The 17,937-nt window shown below is 43.4% G+C and overlaps 3 protein-coding genes across 3 annotated transcripts in view; 2 read left to right on the top strand and 1 right to left on the bottom strand.

Annotated features, from left to right (window-relative positions):
• The first annotated feature begins 2,744 nt into the window (after nucleotides 1-2,744).
• On the top strand, nucleotides 2,745-6,735 carry LOC120820746 (SLC35A4 upstream open reading frame protein). Its single transcript, XM_040178867.2, has 3 exons — nucleotides 2,745-2,973; nucleotides 4,599-4,697; nucleotides 4,829-6,735. The coding sequence occupies exons 1-3, from the start codon at nucleotides 2,959-2,961 to the stop codon at nucleotides 5,024-5,026; spliced, it is 312 nt and encodes a 103-aa protein (XP_040034801.2). The 5' UTR covers nucleotides 2,745-2,958; the 3' UTR covers nucleotides 5,027-6,735.
• On the bottom strand, nucleotides 6,685-9,854 carry LOC120820745 (uncharacterized). Its single transcript, XM_040178866.2, has 8 exons — nucleotides 9,718-9,854; nucleotides 9,556-9,636; nucleotides 8,418-8,602; nucleotides 8,142-8,203; nucleotides 7,843-7,873; nucleotides 7,560-7,763; nucleotides 7,298-7,336; nucleotides 6,685-7,144 (listed from the first exon to the last, which is right to left on the bottom strand). The coding sequence occupies exons 2-8, from the start codon at nucleotides 9,624-9,626 to the stop codon at nucleotides 7,116-7,118; spliced, it is 621 nt and encodes a 206-aa protein (XP_040034800.2). The 5' UTR covers nucleotides 9,627-9,636; nucleotides 9,718-9,854; the 3' UTR covers nucleotides 6,685-7,115.
• A 1,077-nt stretch (nucleotides 9,855-10,931) lies between these two features.
• The window catches only part of srbd1 (S1 RNA binding domain 1), a 35,242-nt gene continuing 28,236 nt past the window's right edge, over nucleotides 10,932-17,937 (top strand). The window contains exons 1-9 of the mRNA XM_040178857.2: nucleotides 10,932-11,144; nucleotides 11,567-11,631; nucleotides 11,819-12,227; nucleotides 12,403-12,651; nucleotides 12,833-12,999; nucleotides 13,305-13,422; nucleotides 13,557-13,695; nucleotides 13,845-13,941; nucleotides 14,110-14,296. Coding sequence (XP_040034791.2) covers nucleotides 11,567-11,631; nucleotides 11,819-12,227; nucleotides 12,403-12,651; nucleotides 12,833-12,999; nucleotides 13,305-13,422; nucleotides 13,557-13,695; nucleotides 13,845-13,941; nucleotides 14,110-14,296 — 1,431 coding nt within the window. The 5' untranslated portion in view covers nucleotides 10,932-11,144. The remainder of the gene's footprint in view (nucleotides 11,145-11,566; nucleotides 11,632-11,818; nucleotides 12,228-12,402; nucleotides 12,652-12,832; nucleotides 13,000-13,304; nucleotides 13,423-13,556; nucleotides 13,696-13,844; nucleotides 13,942-14,109; nucleotides 14,297-17,937) is intronic.

Raw genomic sequence — 17,937 nt, 5'->3', positions numbered from 1 at the left:
TCCTCAGACTGTCCCTTGTTCCGGTGGAGTTCAAATAAATGAATGCAGTCTTACAGCTCTGATTCACGAGTACAGCGTCCCGCTGCTTCCATGGGACGCCGTAATTATTCACTCTGATTCTCCCCGATAGATTCCCCCCACTCCCGGTGTCTCATAAGCAGTGCTCCCTCATGCGGAATCACCAAGAAGTAAAAGGCTCAGACTGCCCCCCCCCCAGCTAATGGGATTGATCCCTAAACATTCTTCGTTTTAATAATGGCGGTATTGCGCTGTGAAAACGGAAATGTGAGACTTCGTAAAGGATGTAGCTAGCAGACCAATCGCAGCCCGGCTTGCGTAGCTTTTTGCCGCTAGTCTAGAAAATGGGTCGACGCTCGCAAGGAGGTGTGAAAAGGCACGCAAGGGACACGCATGAATGAATTATTTTAACCAATTGCTTTTGCAAAGTGTGATTAGTCTCGAGTTGTACGTAGCCGGGTGAAGTTGGGCGGGGGGGGGTTTCGTGCTGCTAGATGGTCCGCACACAGGGTGAGCGCGTACTGTCACTTTATGTACATTTGGCACGAGTTCACGTGGGATTTGGAGCTGCAGAGCGGGACCTGGCGGCTACCGGCGACAACACAGTGTTAGCGGTTAGCATCGGAACAGCGCTAGGGAAACGCTTGTTCAGCGGGTCAGCGTCGCGTTAGCAAACCTGACTCACCATGTCTATTTCGTTTATAGGGGAGTAACAAGCTGCCGGGGGGTTGAGGTTGCATGGAGCCGTCAACTGACCACAACTGGTTGTATTTTCCATTCCGATGTCTCGGAGACCACTCGACTCTGGAATGGAATGGAATCTTCAAGGCCAAGTTCCATACAAATTAGATTAATCTGTTCATTGCGATTCTGACCACAGAACTGAGCACTGCGGATTTTTTTCGTGAGAGAATTGATCAGCGACGTTTGTCCTCAACAAGACTTAAGTAGCCTTTTGAAAGATATATCACCATTCTTCAAAGACCACATCGAGTCATTAACCGGCAAACAAACAAACAGCCTTTTTCAAGGCTTCCAGCCTATTTACAGGGATCCCACCAGCCTTTTTAAAGATACCATCATTCTTTTTAAAGACTACACAAGTGTTATTTAACATGTACCGTGGAAACAACCAGAGAATTGGAGCTGGCGCTTCACTTCTCGGGACTCCCACCGGATACAAGGTGAACACTTTCTCGTGCCCAGAATGAAGTGCACTATAAAGGAAAGTGAGCGAACTCACCGCTCACACTGAAACTGTGAAGTACAGTTTGACCAACCTGTTAAAAGGCAAAGATCTTTCCTATGAGCAGAAGGTTGACAAGAACAGAAAGAAGTTTTCAGACCTCATCAGGGAGAACAAGGGTTTGTCTCTGAAGCTCACAGAGACCACCGAAAAATGCTGAGAGCTGATTCTCTGGCTGCTTTAAAAAAGAGCCAAGAGGATACCCACCACGAGATGGTCACGAGCAGTGGTTTCACTGAGTTGTGCCTGATCCAACAAACGGAGGATACCGGCGCCAAAGAACATCAGATCCTTATCACCAGGATCCAAGAATTAAAGGACGACAAAGAGTCCTTGAAAACATCTGCCTCGACTTTAAAAAAAAAAAAAGAAAAAGAGGCATTTTTGGGAGACGGATGCAAGACCGGCAGACGGAGATGGACAAAATGAGGCGCAAGATGCAGGACAAGGAGGCAAAGAAATAGGAGAGAGAAGAGAAGAAAAAGGAGACAATCCAGGACGTCAACATCAACGTGCCTGAGACTGGACACCTGTAAGAACACCTTCCTTCACCTCCCACTCCATCCTACCTCATCCATCTACCCTAAAAAATATATATGTGGCACGACTGGACAATGGACCTGAACCCAATTCAACGACTCCATAGGCATGAAATCAAACGTTTATTACAAAAGCCCAAAACGAATCATTGCCTAAACTAGCTGCAAGGCTACGCTAGCTATCTACCCTGCGCGGGACACGGTCTGAGGAGGATCACCCCTGTTGCCCTAAAATGTCCTGGCACAATCCTTAATTGCGCCCTGGGCTAAAATGTAAAAACCATTGGTTAAAAATGCAATGTAATTCACTTTGGATAAATGTGTCGGCTAAATGATGTGTAATGTATCATAATGTGATCTTGGCAGATTTTTTTTTACACTTATTCCGAGTTAACTTGTTGACACTTGTTGATTTAACACTGACAAGATTGGGCCAATATTAGAGTTAAAATTGAATCGAGTCAATTTAACTCTCTGAAATTTGCTGCATGAATAAACTCGTGAAACAGAGAAGTACCGTCATGTAATCCATTGATTTCAACAACGTAACTGTATTCGGAACGCCACCTATTTAAATTGTAACTGTAATGGAATAAGGTTACAGTATTTTGTATTGTAAATACGTAACGGCAGTATATGTATTCCGTTACTCCACAACACTGTGTTGTTTGTTTAATCTGCGGTGTAGATTTAATGTTTCAAAATCAATACCTCTGTGGAACAGGCTTCTGAGATTTTGTTGATTCATCATTCTGTTTTGAACAACATGTTCTAGTCTTAAGCACTACTATGTTGTACAATTATGCCGGGCTTAAACATAAAAGGGGAATTTGTCACGGCTCATCAAATTATTTTAACCCTGAGTCAGTTTCCAATCCACACAATTAGTTCATACCAAGCAAGATCGTGTTAACAATCATGCATTCATCTGTATTTCCTTTAGTGTAATAATGTGTTTATAGACAGGAAGCAGCGCGCCTCAAAGCGAGGGGTTCTTTTTTATCCACTGGGGGGCAGTAGTGGGTTCTTTTTTATCCACTGGGGGGCAGTAGTGGGTTCTTTTTTATCCACTGGGGGGCAGTAGTGTTTTTTTTTTTAACGAAGCCACAGGAAGCAGAAGAAGAACGCTTTCCGCACAGAGGGAGCAAAGCAACTATGGCCGGTGACAAGGTCGGAGTTTTCAACTTTTCCTCACTAACTTTGCGTTGTTAGATATCGTTTGCGTTCCGGTTTTAATCAAACAGCCCTCGTATGTGACGGTGTGATCCACCTGTAACCAGTCAACGCAGACGCGCCAAGTAACAGAACATTCTGCCGGCTGTGGTGGCTGAATATTAATCAGATGTTTGTTAGCTTAGTTAGCGTGAACCTAAATGCTAACCTTAAGTAACGTTATTGGGCTATTAACTCCCTATTAGCTAAGCTAACGTTAACATAATAAGGCATTAATCCAACGGCTAACGTTAGATTTGAATGGGGGACGTTTTAAACAACCGCACAATGCCGTAAAAATACATTAATCTTTAAATAAACGGTCCGAAGAAAGAATAAATTGAAGACTTAAGTTTGTTAACATTTAGCCGGTTAGCACCTGACGGTAGCCGAGCTGTCTTTTGATAACACTCCTGACGTGATATGTGGAGGTGATTTAATGACCGTATCTAATCCTGTAACGTTAGTGAATGAGGCAGATTACAGAACATCAAACACTGTTCATCAACTAACTGTTTAGACTAAGTTTGTGTTTATAAATTGCAGATATAATTATGCGGTGGCCTTCGGGGTACGTCTCTTTAGCATAAGTTGTATATTTGTTTTCCACTTTAATGATCCGTTGTGCTGAGAGAAAAAAGTGTCCGGTTCTTTTTTCAGAGCGACATAAAACGATCTGAGAACGGCCAGTAGCGCCTCCTCCTCCATATGCAAATCCCATGTAAATAAGTATATTTTACGACCATGTGTTTTGCCCCTGAAGGCTCGAGCCATGTATGAAAATGTATTAGTTTTTTTTCTTATTCAAAACACGTTTTTATGAGATCCAGAGGGAAAATACAATACTAATCATATTTATGTTGGTGGGAAATGGAACACGTTAGTCCCAGTGATCGCGTGTTCCGATCATATGAACGGCACGTTAGTTCCAGTGATCGCGTGTTCTGATCATATGAACGACACGTTAGTCCCAGTGATCGCGTGTTCCGATCATATGAACGACACGTTAATCCCAGTGATCGCGTGTTCCGATCATATGAGCGACATGTTAGTCCCCGTGATCGCGTGTTCCGATCATATGAACGACACGTTAGTCCCAGTGATCGCGTGTTCCGATCATATGAACGACGTGTCAGTCTCAGTGATCAGTATGTAGCACTCATGAACGCTTGTCAGTCTGATTCAATGCTTCACCATTTTTCACCAACATAAATAGGATTCATAGCAGTGTATTTGATCTCATGAAAATGTGTGTTTTGATAAAACTAAACGTACTACATTTTCCTACGTGGCATGGAGCCTTCAGTGGCAAAATACATAGTTGTAAAATCTACTTATTTAGATGGGCTTTGCATATGGGTGAGGAAGCGGGTCCATGCCGCTGCATGCCGTTCTGAGATCTAGTTTATTCACGTGTTTTAAGTCACAATTATCAGCATGCACAGCTTTTGTGTATATTTACCATTTTGTTTGTCACAATAAATCATGAGCAATGTTCTACGGCTTTTTAGATGTTTTTTATTGTTTTATTTTTGAAAGCTTTGGGAGCTTAACTTTTGTATGTTTGTCTTCCTGTTATGCAGGGCCCCCTGGGCCAGCTCAAGGACCTGGTGGAGCTGAAAGACCAGCTAGAAGACATTCAGAGACGGATGGAGGATGAGATACAGGCTGGGGTTCCTCCGGTAAAGATCACACATCCACTAATATGTCCATGAACAGGTTAAATTTCTCACAGGCAAGGTAGTTATTAAACCGGCGTAGATATGAAACCTCCCAGTACCAGGTCTAACCTCTCCTCTCCATTTCTCCTTAGGGAGGCAGTGTGCTGGGTTCCCCTTTCCTGAAGGGTTTTCTCGCAGGGTACATTGTTGCAAGGTTTCGGTCTTCAGCTTTGTTGGGTGTTGCCATAGGGACGTGTACCGGTATCTATGCAGCACAGAATTATGCCGTTCCAAACATTGAAAACACCATCAAAGAATACATACGCAACTTTAAAGGACGTTCCAAATAAGGGGACGAAAAGTAAGAAGACTGGAAGAGCGGGAGAGACTAAGGGTGCCACTCCAAATGGAAAAAGATGCGTACTTGGTTTAAAACATTTCTGTAGTTACCATTCTAAGCTTCTGCTATAGGGACCTGCTTAAGTATCAAGCCATTTTATGGACTGTATATTTTAAATTAAACATATTGACAGAATCATGAAAGATATCAAAACAAAGGACACCCGCTATTTTTTTTCCATTCGTTCAATGATTGACTTTTAGACGGCTGCCTCATTGAAAATGGTCATCAGTGATCTCACCCCTAACCTCCTCACTAAAGATGCGTTCTGAAGATCCATTGAGATATATATAATGATACCAACCATTGTGCAGGAAGCTGTGCTGGCTATTTCATCTCTTTATTGTTTTGTTTTTTAAAGGCGGTTCACACATCACAGAAACTCATCCCATCCCTTCTGCTGTACGATATGGTCTCTTTTAGAGGAGATGTGCTTGTTATTGCCCTCTAGTGGTCAGAAATCAATTTGCACAGAGGGTGGTAAAGCTTCGCTCTCATGTTGCTCTCCCGTTTCTAATCTGTCCAAACCCTTTATGGCGTGTCTGAGCATCTGGTGTGTTGTGTCTTTGCGGGGTAAACACTTTCCACATAATAGGTCAATTTTACACTTTGTAAAAGAGTTTTACTTTTCAATTATATACCTCATATATGTAGAGATTCATGTGGAAAAAAGACTCAAATAATACACTGTTCAAATGATAAATATTTCTCTATATATATATTCCACCTTAATCTCCTTTAAAAAATGAAAATGCACGCCAAAGTGAACATTTTCTTGATTTGAATGCACTTGTTTTGCCAAACCATGAAAGTGTTATTTGGATTATTTTGTGAAATATATATTTATATATTCTGAAGAGTGCCTACTCTGGTCTGAATTATCATCTCATACCATGTGTGCAATAGCTGGTCCTGGTGGTCTTTGGCTTCCTATTTCGTATGCTGGAAACTAGTTAATCTTTTGCACTTGTATGGATTTTAGGGATTTAGAATTGTTACTTAGTCTTTCAATTATGTTATTTTGTGTGCAAGAAATATCAAACCAAATCTTTGAGTTGTTCCTTCTGAAAGGTGGATACACGTCAATTGTATACCATCAATAATGCTGGTGCTGCAGGATACTTGCCTGAAAGCCTAATGCAAAAAATTAAAAAACACATTAACAATAACAACGGATAATACAGCAGATATGCATTATTTATTTTGCTGTGCAGATATTTCACTTTAACCAAAAAATAAATACTTTTTTTTGTTGGTGGGTGCAGGAACACACAATGCTTTTTACAGGCCCGCTTTTATACACAGTCAGGCCTGTAAAAAGCATCAGTGAAAAGACCCATGTTTGAGTTCTGATGGAGGTTGTGCTCCTTTTAGCTTGTATTTTGACTGGAACACAGAAACAACTTGTGCCTATTGACAACATTATGTTCCTGTCTGCATCGCATGCTCTGTTTCTTAATGTCCTGTCTTATACCTTTGCCATAATTCCATCTTTAAATACTTGATATGCTTTGGAAGGTAGAATATGGGTCAATTGTTTTATTTCATGGTCTTGTCATCACATGGTTTTACTCAGTTTGAAATTCCTTTGTGAAAAGAAAAACGTCGTAAATGTCTAAGGTTTTTATTGGTTCAAATAAATGGGAATAATACAGTTTACCATTGTCTGAAAAGTGGAGTATCATTTCCTAATTTTGTCTAAATGTTGGTCGATGTTTCACGAATTGTATCCTCCCACCAGAGATTTTTATTTTTAATCACACTGACATCTGAATAAAATCCAATTAACAGTAACCAAAAAATCCTTAACTTTAACCAGCCATTAAAAAAAAAAAAAGAACCTGACAGTAGCAACGTAATCAATAACAATCAATGTCCATTTAGTACAGATGGCAGATAAGTTGCAATAAACTGATAATAAGGCAAGCAGATAAATGGTTATTGTTGGTTTATTTAACAGCAGTATGTAAAACCCTATATGCTAATCGAGTAGTACAGATATGAAAGCGATTAGAAGTTGATGAACATGCAACATGTCATTACGCTCTGGGGCTGGCGCTCTCAGCTTCTGTTACCCAGGAAACAAAGCATAATGAAAAAGTTAGTAGCAGAAAGATAAAATCCCAATTTGATGTACTAGGATTAAAACATTCAAACGACAGCAATGCTCACAGATATTCTCTATTGTCTACGGATGCATCCACGGAGGATGTGAACTCACCATCAAGGTCCGGCAGAGTCAACACTTTGCTGAAGCTGTCTGTATATACAGAAACACGGCTTCAGAAATAATCACTTTGATAATATTAATGTTTATATATTTTGCAGGTGCATCAAAAAACAAAAAGTAATCAGGCAAAATGTAATTACATATGACATTCGTACAATTGTTGTGGGGGTAAAAAAAGACATTGGTCCACAACTGGACGTAACATTAGAAATCCTCCCGGTTCTCTATTGTGTGACCGGCAATCTCGTCTCACCGATGGGGACGGACGCGCCGCATCGTCCTCCCGAGGACGCGGGGACCTGCTGCCCGTCGGCCGGGTTCACACACCAGCAGCTGTCCAGGAAGCACTGCTGCGCCCGGTAGAGGCCGCGCCCGTCACAGGCCGGCCGGAAACCCGGCACCTGCAGAGGCTTCCGACCGGCCGCCTCCAGCTGGCAGTCCGTGGCATGCTGGGGGACTGCAGGGCGAGAGGGGGGTTCATGGCGCGTGTAGGTACATATAGAAAAGAATGCAATGTGAATATTTACACAACATACCAGTTTTATCTGTGACCTCGGTAGACGCCTCCTGTGACAGAAGCAGGGAAACAAAACAGAACTGAGACAAGATCTTAAATCGTACAATCAAACACGGCAGAAACTTCGGTGTTTATTTATTGTGAACTTCCATCCCAAGAATATACCTGCAGCTCCATTGTAGCTACGGCCTGACTGATACAACTGTTTGGCTTCTATATCAGAAGATATCGTCTCTACCCGCAAATATATGTCTTAACACTGTATGTTTTATGAGTGAAAAAATGAACCGATCTGGTTTGCGGCATTTTATTTCTTACCTCGTCCACCACATCCAACACTTTGGGAAAGGCGTTCATGGGCATGCGCATGGGGACAGAAGCTGGAGACACCAAGAGGAAACAATGCGTGAGAGGTGGAGGAACAGCAACACAATGAGTGAGGAAGTGAAAGTCAAGAAGGAAGGTTGGATCCATTCTGCCGTCTATGTGTCTTTTAGCACAGATATTCCTCATAAGTCTAACAGGTAATAGAGCCGGTCACTGGGGATTTTGAAGAATTTGTCTCTCATTTTGATAATCACGACTGAATTCCACCTGCACCACCAGATCCAGATCTGGACACGGACAACCTCGACTGCAGGTTTTTGCTCTGGTCCTCCAGAGATTTGATGTCGCTCCTCTGGCTGAGGACCAAGTAGGTGGTCGCCACCTGGCCCGCGATGAGGACACAGGCCAACAGGGTCAGACCTGCCACCTTGTGGGCCCGAGAGGGGCGCCCGCTGTGGGGGAGGAGTGAGGAGGTGAGGAGAGCAGAGCAGGACTTTCACTTGACTCAGTCGATCGGAAACAGGAACGAAGAATGACGGACAAAAGCGGGAGAGCGGGCAAAATGCCTTAAATGTGACGCAGTGTCGTTGAACAACTAACAAGTGGTTAATCTGGACTAAATATTTATGTGGGTTCAAGAGATTAAGAGAGACTGAGAAACAAATCAATGTGAAAGTGAGGAGGCAGAAAATGCAAATATGAGGAACATTTTAGAGGCTCATTCGCAGAATTTCATTGAAACAGGAAGTTTGGCCTCGGTATTCACCGAATGTGGCCTACGTCACCACCCACTCACAGGTTAACTCGGCTGTTGCCAAGCAGACCTCGCGGGAATGTTTTGGAAGTAGTTTTGGCCCTTGTTTTTCAGCCACAAGGCCTCCTTTTGGATATTCCCATAATTTAAAATGCCATGACCTCTCTGAGGCCTCCGATACATCTGTTCTGTACGTATCTAATGTCAAACAAGTTAGATGCAGTTTTGTTTTTAAGTTATTTTAAAATTAATTGTATTGCTTTTCACACAGTGAAACATAAAGTGATTTCCAATCATTTCTGTACTAACATTAGATAAAAATAACAGCAGAGATGAGCAATCCATCATTTTCATAATTTGATTTGTATAGCTCAATATCCAAAAGATCCCTTATTTCTTTTTGGTAATAATTTAGTTAGTGAATTTCCCTCAACACAAGTCAACAAAGTATCGAGAGTGCTGTGAAGAAGGGAAAAAACATTTACATCTACTTATCTTTATAACAATAGCCAATCCAATCTTTATGTCTTAGATCGTATAACAACAGCCAACATAAATTACAGTCGATGGTAACTGACTTTGTGGAGACCGGGTTTTTGGTCCAATAGTTTTCTTGGTCCGAGTATAGAGATACAAAGGCATCATTCTTACCCCTGAGCATTGACTGCCGGCTGGCTGGTAGCCGCCAGGAGAGGCTGGTTCTGGATCTCTGGGTCCGACATCTTCACAAACCTGCAAAGCACATAAACAGATCAACATGAAACACCCAAAAACAAACATCCACCTACCGTAGGGGCATTCAAATGATTGTACCTCAATTCAGGTCAAGTTGCCAGTTGCTTCACGAATGTCAATGACAGACTTCAGTGAGTTTTCAACTTTAAAGGCTGAGAGGAGAAAGAAGGAACTGAAAGCGACAGGCTGGGGAAAACCCACACTGACGTTTTTTTTGCAAACTAAATTTCTGATTGGTCTCTCATGATGACGCATCATCTGTCACCAGGCAGACACGATTGGGCAAAAACTGGTCGCGACTTAAAATTGTCTTTTTATATCAATGTTGTGGGAATTTGGAGACAATTAAACATTGTATTATGTATTGTATTAAGTATTTAAAAAGATCATGTGTGAGCCAACTTCCTTCTTATTTTAGATTAAGTTTAAAAGAAATAGTCAATAGTTACAGAAGAATCTTAAGGTGTCACATAAGAATAAGTAATTTTGTACAGTAGTTTTTTTTCTTTGCTCTCTACGTAATGGCACAAAGGTTTTGAAAGTTTTGAAAATCCCCCCCAAAAAGTAAAGCCGGTGTGGGTATAAACATATAACAACAATACAATGTAGATATAGATATAAATATATCCAAGATTGTACATATCAAAAGTATTCACATATATATACTAAAAAGGTTTAAAAAGACAAAATATCAACTCAAACTTTTTATTTAAGTAAAAGTATAAAAGTTTAAAACTACTTAAAGTATAAAAGTAAAAGTAATGTAAGGGAAACATTTTTCCATTAAAGACAAACTCTTAATGTGTCGATCGCTCACAGTTATAATGATGGGAAACACTGAACTGGCAGTGGTCGGTTATCAAAACATGGGCCAAATAACCCGTTTTTTCCGGCGACCACCGAGGTCACTCTGATGTGTGTCATCTTCAGGTGCATCGCGAAGAAAACCTGAATAGGGTTTTGTGTGAGTGTGTGTGTGTGTGTGTGTGTGTGTGTGTGTGTGTGTGTGTGTGTGTGTGTGTTTGAACGACGATAAGCCGGAATGAAAACAAGCCACGATGAAATAGGAGTAACGAGGCTGTTTATAAAATGTAAGGAGTAGAAAGTACAGATATTTGCGTGAAAGTGGAAGGAGTATAAGTAAAAAGTCGTCTGAAAAATAAATACTCCAGTAAAGTATAGATACCCAAAAGTTGTACTTAAGTAATGTACTGAAGTATTTGTACTTCGTTACTTGACGCCTCTGCCTCTCACTGAAATAGATACTCGCACAGCAGAACAACGTGCGGCTTGGTTGGATTTGGTGTTTTCCGAAGTCAATTGGGTGCAGTACCTCCTCCGCCCAGAAGGGGAGGGGGGCGCTAAATGTTCCTGTTGACTCACCAAAGAGGAAAACATCCCACATTGTGATTGGTCGAACCTGTAATGTTGCGGGAAGTAACCATTCCCGCTGCACCAGCTACGATTTCTAACGGAATACCCACCAATTCGTTGAGCATTTTACGGTATGAATGCACAACTTGTTTTCTACGCGTTCTGCTGTGTAGGAACGCAAAGCGGTACACACCTCTGCCACGTTTTGTGCCATTTAGCGAGCCAAATCTGCTAGCGTCAGCTTGGAGCGCCAAATTTGAAACGACACAAGCTAATTAGAGCTTGGTTGTGATATCGAGCAAACGGTTTCATTTGGTATGACTCAGCGAATGAAATATCTCTGCTGAATGTAACACAGATAGAGCCCGTGCTCTCCGTGTGACTGTCATTGCCTGGTGGCGACAGAATACAGAGTTAGTTAGCTAGCTAATGACAGTGGATAACTGAACACGGACCCGCTGTCATGTTGAGTCGTAACGTCACTAACGTCAGATAAGTTAAAAGATGCAGACGTAACGTCAAAGCGTTGTTAACTCAAACCATTGTTTCCTAGATGATGCGAAGGCCGAGAACAACGACTGCCAAAGTTGCAGAGAACAGAGATGCGGACTCCGACGTGTAAGTGATTTCTCATTTATTTTCTACAGCGCAGCATCTGGGGGTTTTCTGTTTTTGACAAACGTAACACAGTCGTATACTAATAATACTGTGTCATCCACTAGAAACCCTAGTCAGATGTTATGACGTTGAAGGAGTATCTCCTATTTCTGTATTGGAATTTGATAATTTATGTTTCTACCACCAGGTCACTTTCACAGTCGGTCAGTAGTGATGAAGATGTGGATGACTGGAGGCCACCTGAGCCAAAGCCAAAAGCCCGCGGCAGGGCGGCCAAAGCTCCCGCAGCACCCAGGGAGAAGAAAGCCGCTGCCAAGAGACCTGCCAAACCAAAGGAGCCAAAAGCACCCAAACCACCTGCAGCTCCCAAAGTGCCAAAAGTTCCTAAACCAAGGGCACCACGCAAACCTGCAGCGCAGCCAAAAACCAAGGTTCCTAAAGTTCTGAAGGATTCTGGTGCACCAGTGTTGGCTGGAATAAAGAGGAAATATATTAATGAAGGCAACAAGGATGATACGGCTGCTGTAAACAAAAGAGTGAAACAAACTGACTGTCCAGAGGGAGAGAGCGGGCCAAGTGTCAGAATGAAAGAGGAGGTAAGACTCACAACCATTTAAATAACAGTATTATATCTGCACACACACTCTTCCATGTATAGCTGATGTAATCAAAGTAAACAGAGTGTTATTATGTTATTATTATGTCAATGTTTATATTTGTGTTTATTTCCCGTATACTACTCTTTTCTTGGCTGTTTCTTTTTTCTGGCAGAGGGTGTCATTCATCGTGTCCGACGCCCATCCGGCAGGCGGATCGGCAGGCGAGGGGTCGTCGTCACTAGCCGGGTTCAAGCCAAAGAAAGAGGAAGTGGAGGAGGAGGAGGAGGATTTCACGTTTGGTGAGCTCTGTCAAACGAAACAGAAGACCAGCGGTGCCTGTTTGGGACGACCAACTGCTTTACCATCGTCAGAGGCACACGGCCTGAGGAATGAACTCAATATGAACTGGGATTTGAAAGAGGTATTGATAGTGTCGGCGGTGTTTTTTTAATTTACTTGCTCCAAAATATTAACAATGCACATGCAGCTTTATTTTTTGATAAGTTAATAGGTTGTTATGTGGGTGATGTTCTTCTGCCTACTGAACTATTTGCGGATATAGATAGCACTTCTAGAAAATAAGCATGTTTCACTCCCCTTAGCTGCTGTCCACCCTGACGTGTGTGGATCGATGGGTGTGTGCAAATATCGTCGGGCTGCTTCAGGAGGAGAATACGGTGCCATTCATGGTGCGCTACCGCAAAGAGATGATCAACCACATGGACGCCGATGCTGTCCGAGACGTACAGATGGTATATGAGGAGTTATGGTACGCAAATGAAACGCCTTTAAAGAAACATTTAAAAGAAACAAACCTCATCTCCTCTTGCCGGCACTTATCCAATACAATATATACAGCTGGAGTTGTGAAATGTGTTCCAATATGCGTGAGCATTGGCCACTAGATGGTGCTGGTGGTCAAGCTATGAGGAGTGAAACTGTATCTTGTGATTTGTGATTGTCTTACTTGCTATAATATCTGTTATTTAGAGTGTGTGCTTCATCATCATGCTTCTCTGCATATATAAGCAGTTTCTCTTTTTGTTATTGTTTACGTGCTGTGTTGCCTCACAGTTCTCTAGCCAAGAAGACCCAGTCGGTGGTTCAGACCCTGAAGAAAGACGGGGTTCTCACACCTGAGTTGGAGCAAAATCTGAGGAGCAGCCGATCAGCCGATGAACTGGATCATGTGGTCAGAATCATGTTTGATTGCTAAAACAATATCCTACATTTTAAATTGAACTGTGGCCATGTAATTCCTGGTATTGGCTCTCACACCTGTCCTTACCAGCCATCTCAGTCCTGTGCATCTGTCCTTGTGCGTAGTATTCTCCTTATAAGAAAGGCAGTAAGCTGACGAAGGCTCGCAGAGCCAAAGCACTCGGCCTCGAGGCGGCCGCCTTTGCAATCTTGAACACACCGCATACTCTGGATTTAAAGTCATGGGTAACACCTGGTACTGAAGGTAAGACATATATACACACACACACCCCAAAAACGTTCCAGACATAAAACAAAGCCCTCAACATTGTATACATTATATTTGCTCTAATATTTACAGAGGTCCTCAAGTGGGCTGTTTTTTACTATGGTGTGTGTGTCATTGTGTGCCAGGTCTGTCATCGGTGGAAGAAGTGGCTACAGGTGTGGAACATATCTTGGCTGATATGATCGCCAAAGATCCTGAGACACTCACCTACGTGAAAACATTGTGAGAACACATGCACAACATGCACATAAAAATTCTTCATTTTTCTGTGTTTGATTTAATTTTCCGTAATGGTCTGTGTTACATTGATATTACATCGATATCTCCTGGATGCTACATTGATGATGATACAGTGGCCATTCCCTCCGTGTTTCCCTCCCGCTGTGTCAGGTGTGAGAACAGCTTTGTGACCATCCAGTCCTCCGTGTCCAAGTCGGCCCTAAAGGAAAAGGAGCAGGAGAAGTCTGCGGAGGGCAACAAGAAACCCGGAGCCCAGCAAAACAAAAACAAGGACATTGACAAGTTCCACCTCTACCTTGACTTCACCTGCAACATCCAACGCATCCAACCCCATCAGGTAGAAACAGACCAGTTTATGGTTCCTCCTTCCTCCCTTCCTTTGGGAAGAAGAGCCGTGACCCACAGTGTTTGGCACACATACTTTTCACGAAAGCAATAGTTTTAAAAAACACAAACACATGCACACCATCTGTTTGTGTTTGTGTCATTTCCGTCTGCTTCATCTGTGCCGCTTCTGAATGCTAGCCACGTCAGTCGCAGTTAGCCTTGTCTGTACCCCTCCTGCGCCCTGCTCTGCCTCCTCGGCTCCCCCTCTGTCTCTCTAGTGACTAGTGGGTTACTCAGAGTTGGTCCCGGGCCTCATGTGTCACCACGGCTTCCATCACCCGCTGCCTCTCTGCCACAACACACTCTCTGGCAACCGCGCTCTGCCCTACAGTCATACAATCGCACAAACATACATTCATGCGCGCGCACACACACACACACACGTGCTTACACACAAGCACACCCCGCGAGTCCCCTCATTCTCTCCTCTTAACATATGTGACATGTCCCCTGCCGACATGCCATTGGATTAGGAGGCTTTGATTGACAGGCGCTCTCCTGTAGTGACAGCTACTGCTGCTGGGCCCACGGGCGGACGGAAGGACGGGTGGAGCGGGCGGGGGTGGCAAAAGGGAGGAAGGGAGCGAACGAACAGACGAGCGACGCCGATGTGCGTCCGTCACTCTCTCGCCTTGCTCTGCGCCCCCCCCCCCCCCCCCTCCCCCCTCCCTCTATTTCTGACTAAACCTCAGCCTTCCAGTCCCCCCCACACCTCCCCTTTTCCCTTCTCCTCTCCCGTGTATGAGAGGCCTTTAATTCGATGACTCGCCTTTGTCACGGGGCGTTAATCCACAGGCTGCTGTGACCCTGCTAGCTGTCAGATTCCGGCTAAAATGAACCTTTTCTAGCCGTCAAGTTGTCGCGAAGGGGGAGCAGGTGGGAGATGTGTTTTGACAGGAGGCATGTGTGTGGGCACACACTTGCCCGTTTGCTTTAGCACATTTTATTCAGCCCCGGCTCTGGTGGTTTGTTAAAGGAAAGAGACGGGGCATCTTGTGAAGGGAGGTATAGAAAGGTTTGGACTGTGCGGTCAACCGGCATTTTAATCCAACAGCAGGTGGGAAATGAACTGGTGGCGAACAAAAGAAGCCATTTAATTGTTAATGTTTTAGTTTAAAGACGGAATAATCTTTAATGTTTTACAGGTTTTAATTGATTTGACTAAGACATACAGTTAATATAAAAACGGTAGAAAGACTAAAGATGGATGAAACGTGAACATTCAGTCCTCATTGTCTGCATGAAATGTAATTTGGGATTAAAAAAATGTGGGGCTGCATTATGCTAATGTTCATTTTCTGTTAATCTGACTATTATTAATTGCTTGGTCTATAAAATGCTCTAGAGAAGGTCGTCAAATGGCTTTTTTTGTCCAACCAACTCCTAAATCCAAAGATATTTAATTATACAAACTGCAATCAGAACAAGAGAATGTTTGGTATTTTTCAATTTGATTTGACAATTGACATTTTTGGAGTATTTCATTTCCCCCCCATACAATGCATTTTGTATTATGGAGAGTTCTGGAATATAAAAAGTTCCATGTATGTCCTTGATTAAGGTTAGTTCATACAAAGCTCTGGGATTCCGTGTGTCTTGGAGCCATTTGACGCATCTCGTCGAGATGCTTAGCTCAGATTTAATTCAGTCAGATTTGATTTGAGTTCTCCTTTCGAGGGCTCACATTTACCTCATAGCTATACAGCACGCCAGGGCCGATCTGTTGAGCGTGCAGTGGGCTACTTTTAATGCGATTTGTGTTGTGATCAAATGGTAGTTTAGCGCTTCGGTGTGCGGCCCGCCTGCAGAGGGGCTTTGGTAAATGAAGCTGTTTCATCAATTGAACACTCCTTTTTTGATGGACAGGTTGGGATAAACAAGTTAATTTCCACTGTCACTCACCAACACTTAGTTTTAAGTGTTTGTAAAGGAGATAAATATTTTACTATATCAAAAAGAATGTAGAACAGCAAATATTCTTACACATTTTAATAATGATTTATTTTTTAAGACGAAACCCTCCACCCCAAAATGTACTTGTTTGTGGCTTAGTTACTTAACTATTTAAAATAGTTAATAGCAAACTCCTTCTGCCTTCTTACCCCATGTAATTGGCACTCATGGTAAATATCTGCCCCAGGGTTATGAAAATAAATACGGACACATTTGGTCGAGCTACATTTTAAACCACAAAGTGAAGTAAGCGCTAATGGAGCCGCCTTCCTGCTCTCCTCCTCCTCGTTGCGAGTGAAGTTTGTTCTTCCACCAGAGACCTCTGGACGCCGCGTTTGTTTTCGGACAGAACAGGAGAGCGTAAAAGGGGCAGAAGGAGCACGGAGTTCTCCCGGAGCGGCCCGTGTGTTTGTGTAAGAGAGAGGCGTGTCGCGCTGGGCCGCGCCCCCCCCCGCAGTGTCTTATCCGCAGCCATATTTAGAGAGTCAATATTCATCTGGAACCATACGGCCTAAAGAATAATATTCTCTAAATGTAGCTTACATTCCATACAGATTAACCAGTTATCAAGGTCTGTCAGGAATATAATATGCTTGTTTCCCTTTTTTATTGTTAACCCCTTGGCACTAGTACAGCCAAGCTCTAACTTTTATTGTCAGCAATCTCTGGAGCATCACATTAACAAAAGCATTTCTTTACACAAAAAAGTACTTTTTGTACTTAAATGATGAATATTATCTAAAAATAAACAGTTTTGAAATGTGAAATGCGTGATAACCCTGCGTGGATCCGCTGACATGTTATTGTACAGCAGGTCACATGTGTGCGAATGTGCTGTGAGTCTTTGTGTGTCCGTGTGCGTGCGTCTTTCTGTGTGTCCTTGATACGCCGGATGGATGGACGTGTTGATAGTATCCTTCCGAGGAACGCGTTAGACAGCGAAGGAGACAGGCGGAGAGAGGACGGCCGTTGGGCCCCCGCCCGCCCTCCCTCGGGGGGCCCGGGGCCCAACGGACCATCTAGGAAAGGCGTTCTGTCTGGTCTCGTCAGGCTTTGGCCGGGACTCGGCCGTGTGTCACTCCTCGCCTATCCGACGCACAAACAGGCGCCTTTTACTCCGTCTCACACCCCCCCTCCTCCCTCCGAGATCACCCTGCGTCTTCCACCAGTGACCTGACCCGGGCGGAAAGTGAGAGCCGTCACGTCCACACAGACACTGGGTTGTGGCTCACGGGCGAGGACAGAGACACGGCGAGGACGGTTGGAGACAAACAAATGTCCATTTCAGCAGATTTAGTTTTTGGCAACCGGGCAAAGGGAAGATCAGTTTCGGGCATTTTGGTGGTAGAATTAGAGGATGCTGGGAAGCACAAGTCGGGATTTAGGATTCGCAGCAATGTCAGGTGACGTTTGGCTCCATCGGAAACGGGTGTCGGACATGTCTAGAAACCGGCATTAAATGATTGACCATCATGCGACTGTGGTCAGTCATGCTGAAAATACTCCTTAAAACTTTTCAGTGTTGAGGAAGGAGCATGTAGTATTCCCATTAAATGTCACTCTTGGGCTTACCCAGACGTTCTGAGGATCCGGAAAGACGTGGTTTCCTTCCAGGCTCCAGCAGCATGCTAAACAGTG

Source organism: Gasterosteus aculeatus, chromosome 6, assembly GCF_964276395.1.
Source record: "Gasterosteus aculeatus chromosome 6, fGasAcu3.hap1.1, whole genome shotgun sequence".
NCBI classification, from domain to species: domain Eukaryota; kingdom Metazoa; phylum Chordata; class Actinopteri; order Perciformes; family Gasterosteidae; genus Gasterosteus; species Gasterosteus aculeatus.
The sequence above is the reverse complement of the archived record's forward strand: the minus strand, read 5'-3'. Positions and strand labels throughout refer to the sequence as shown.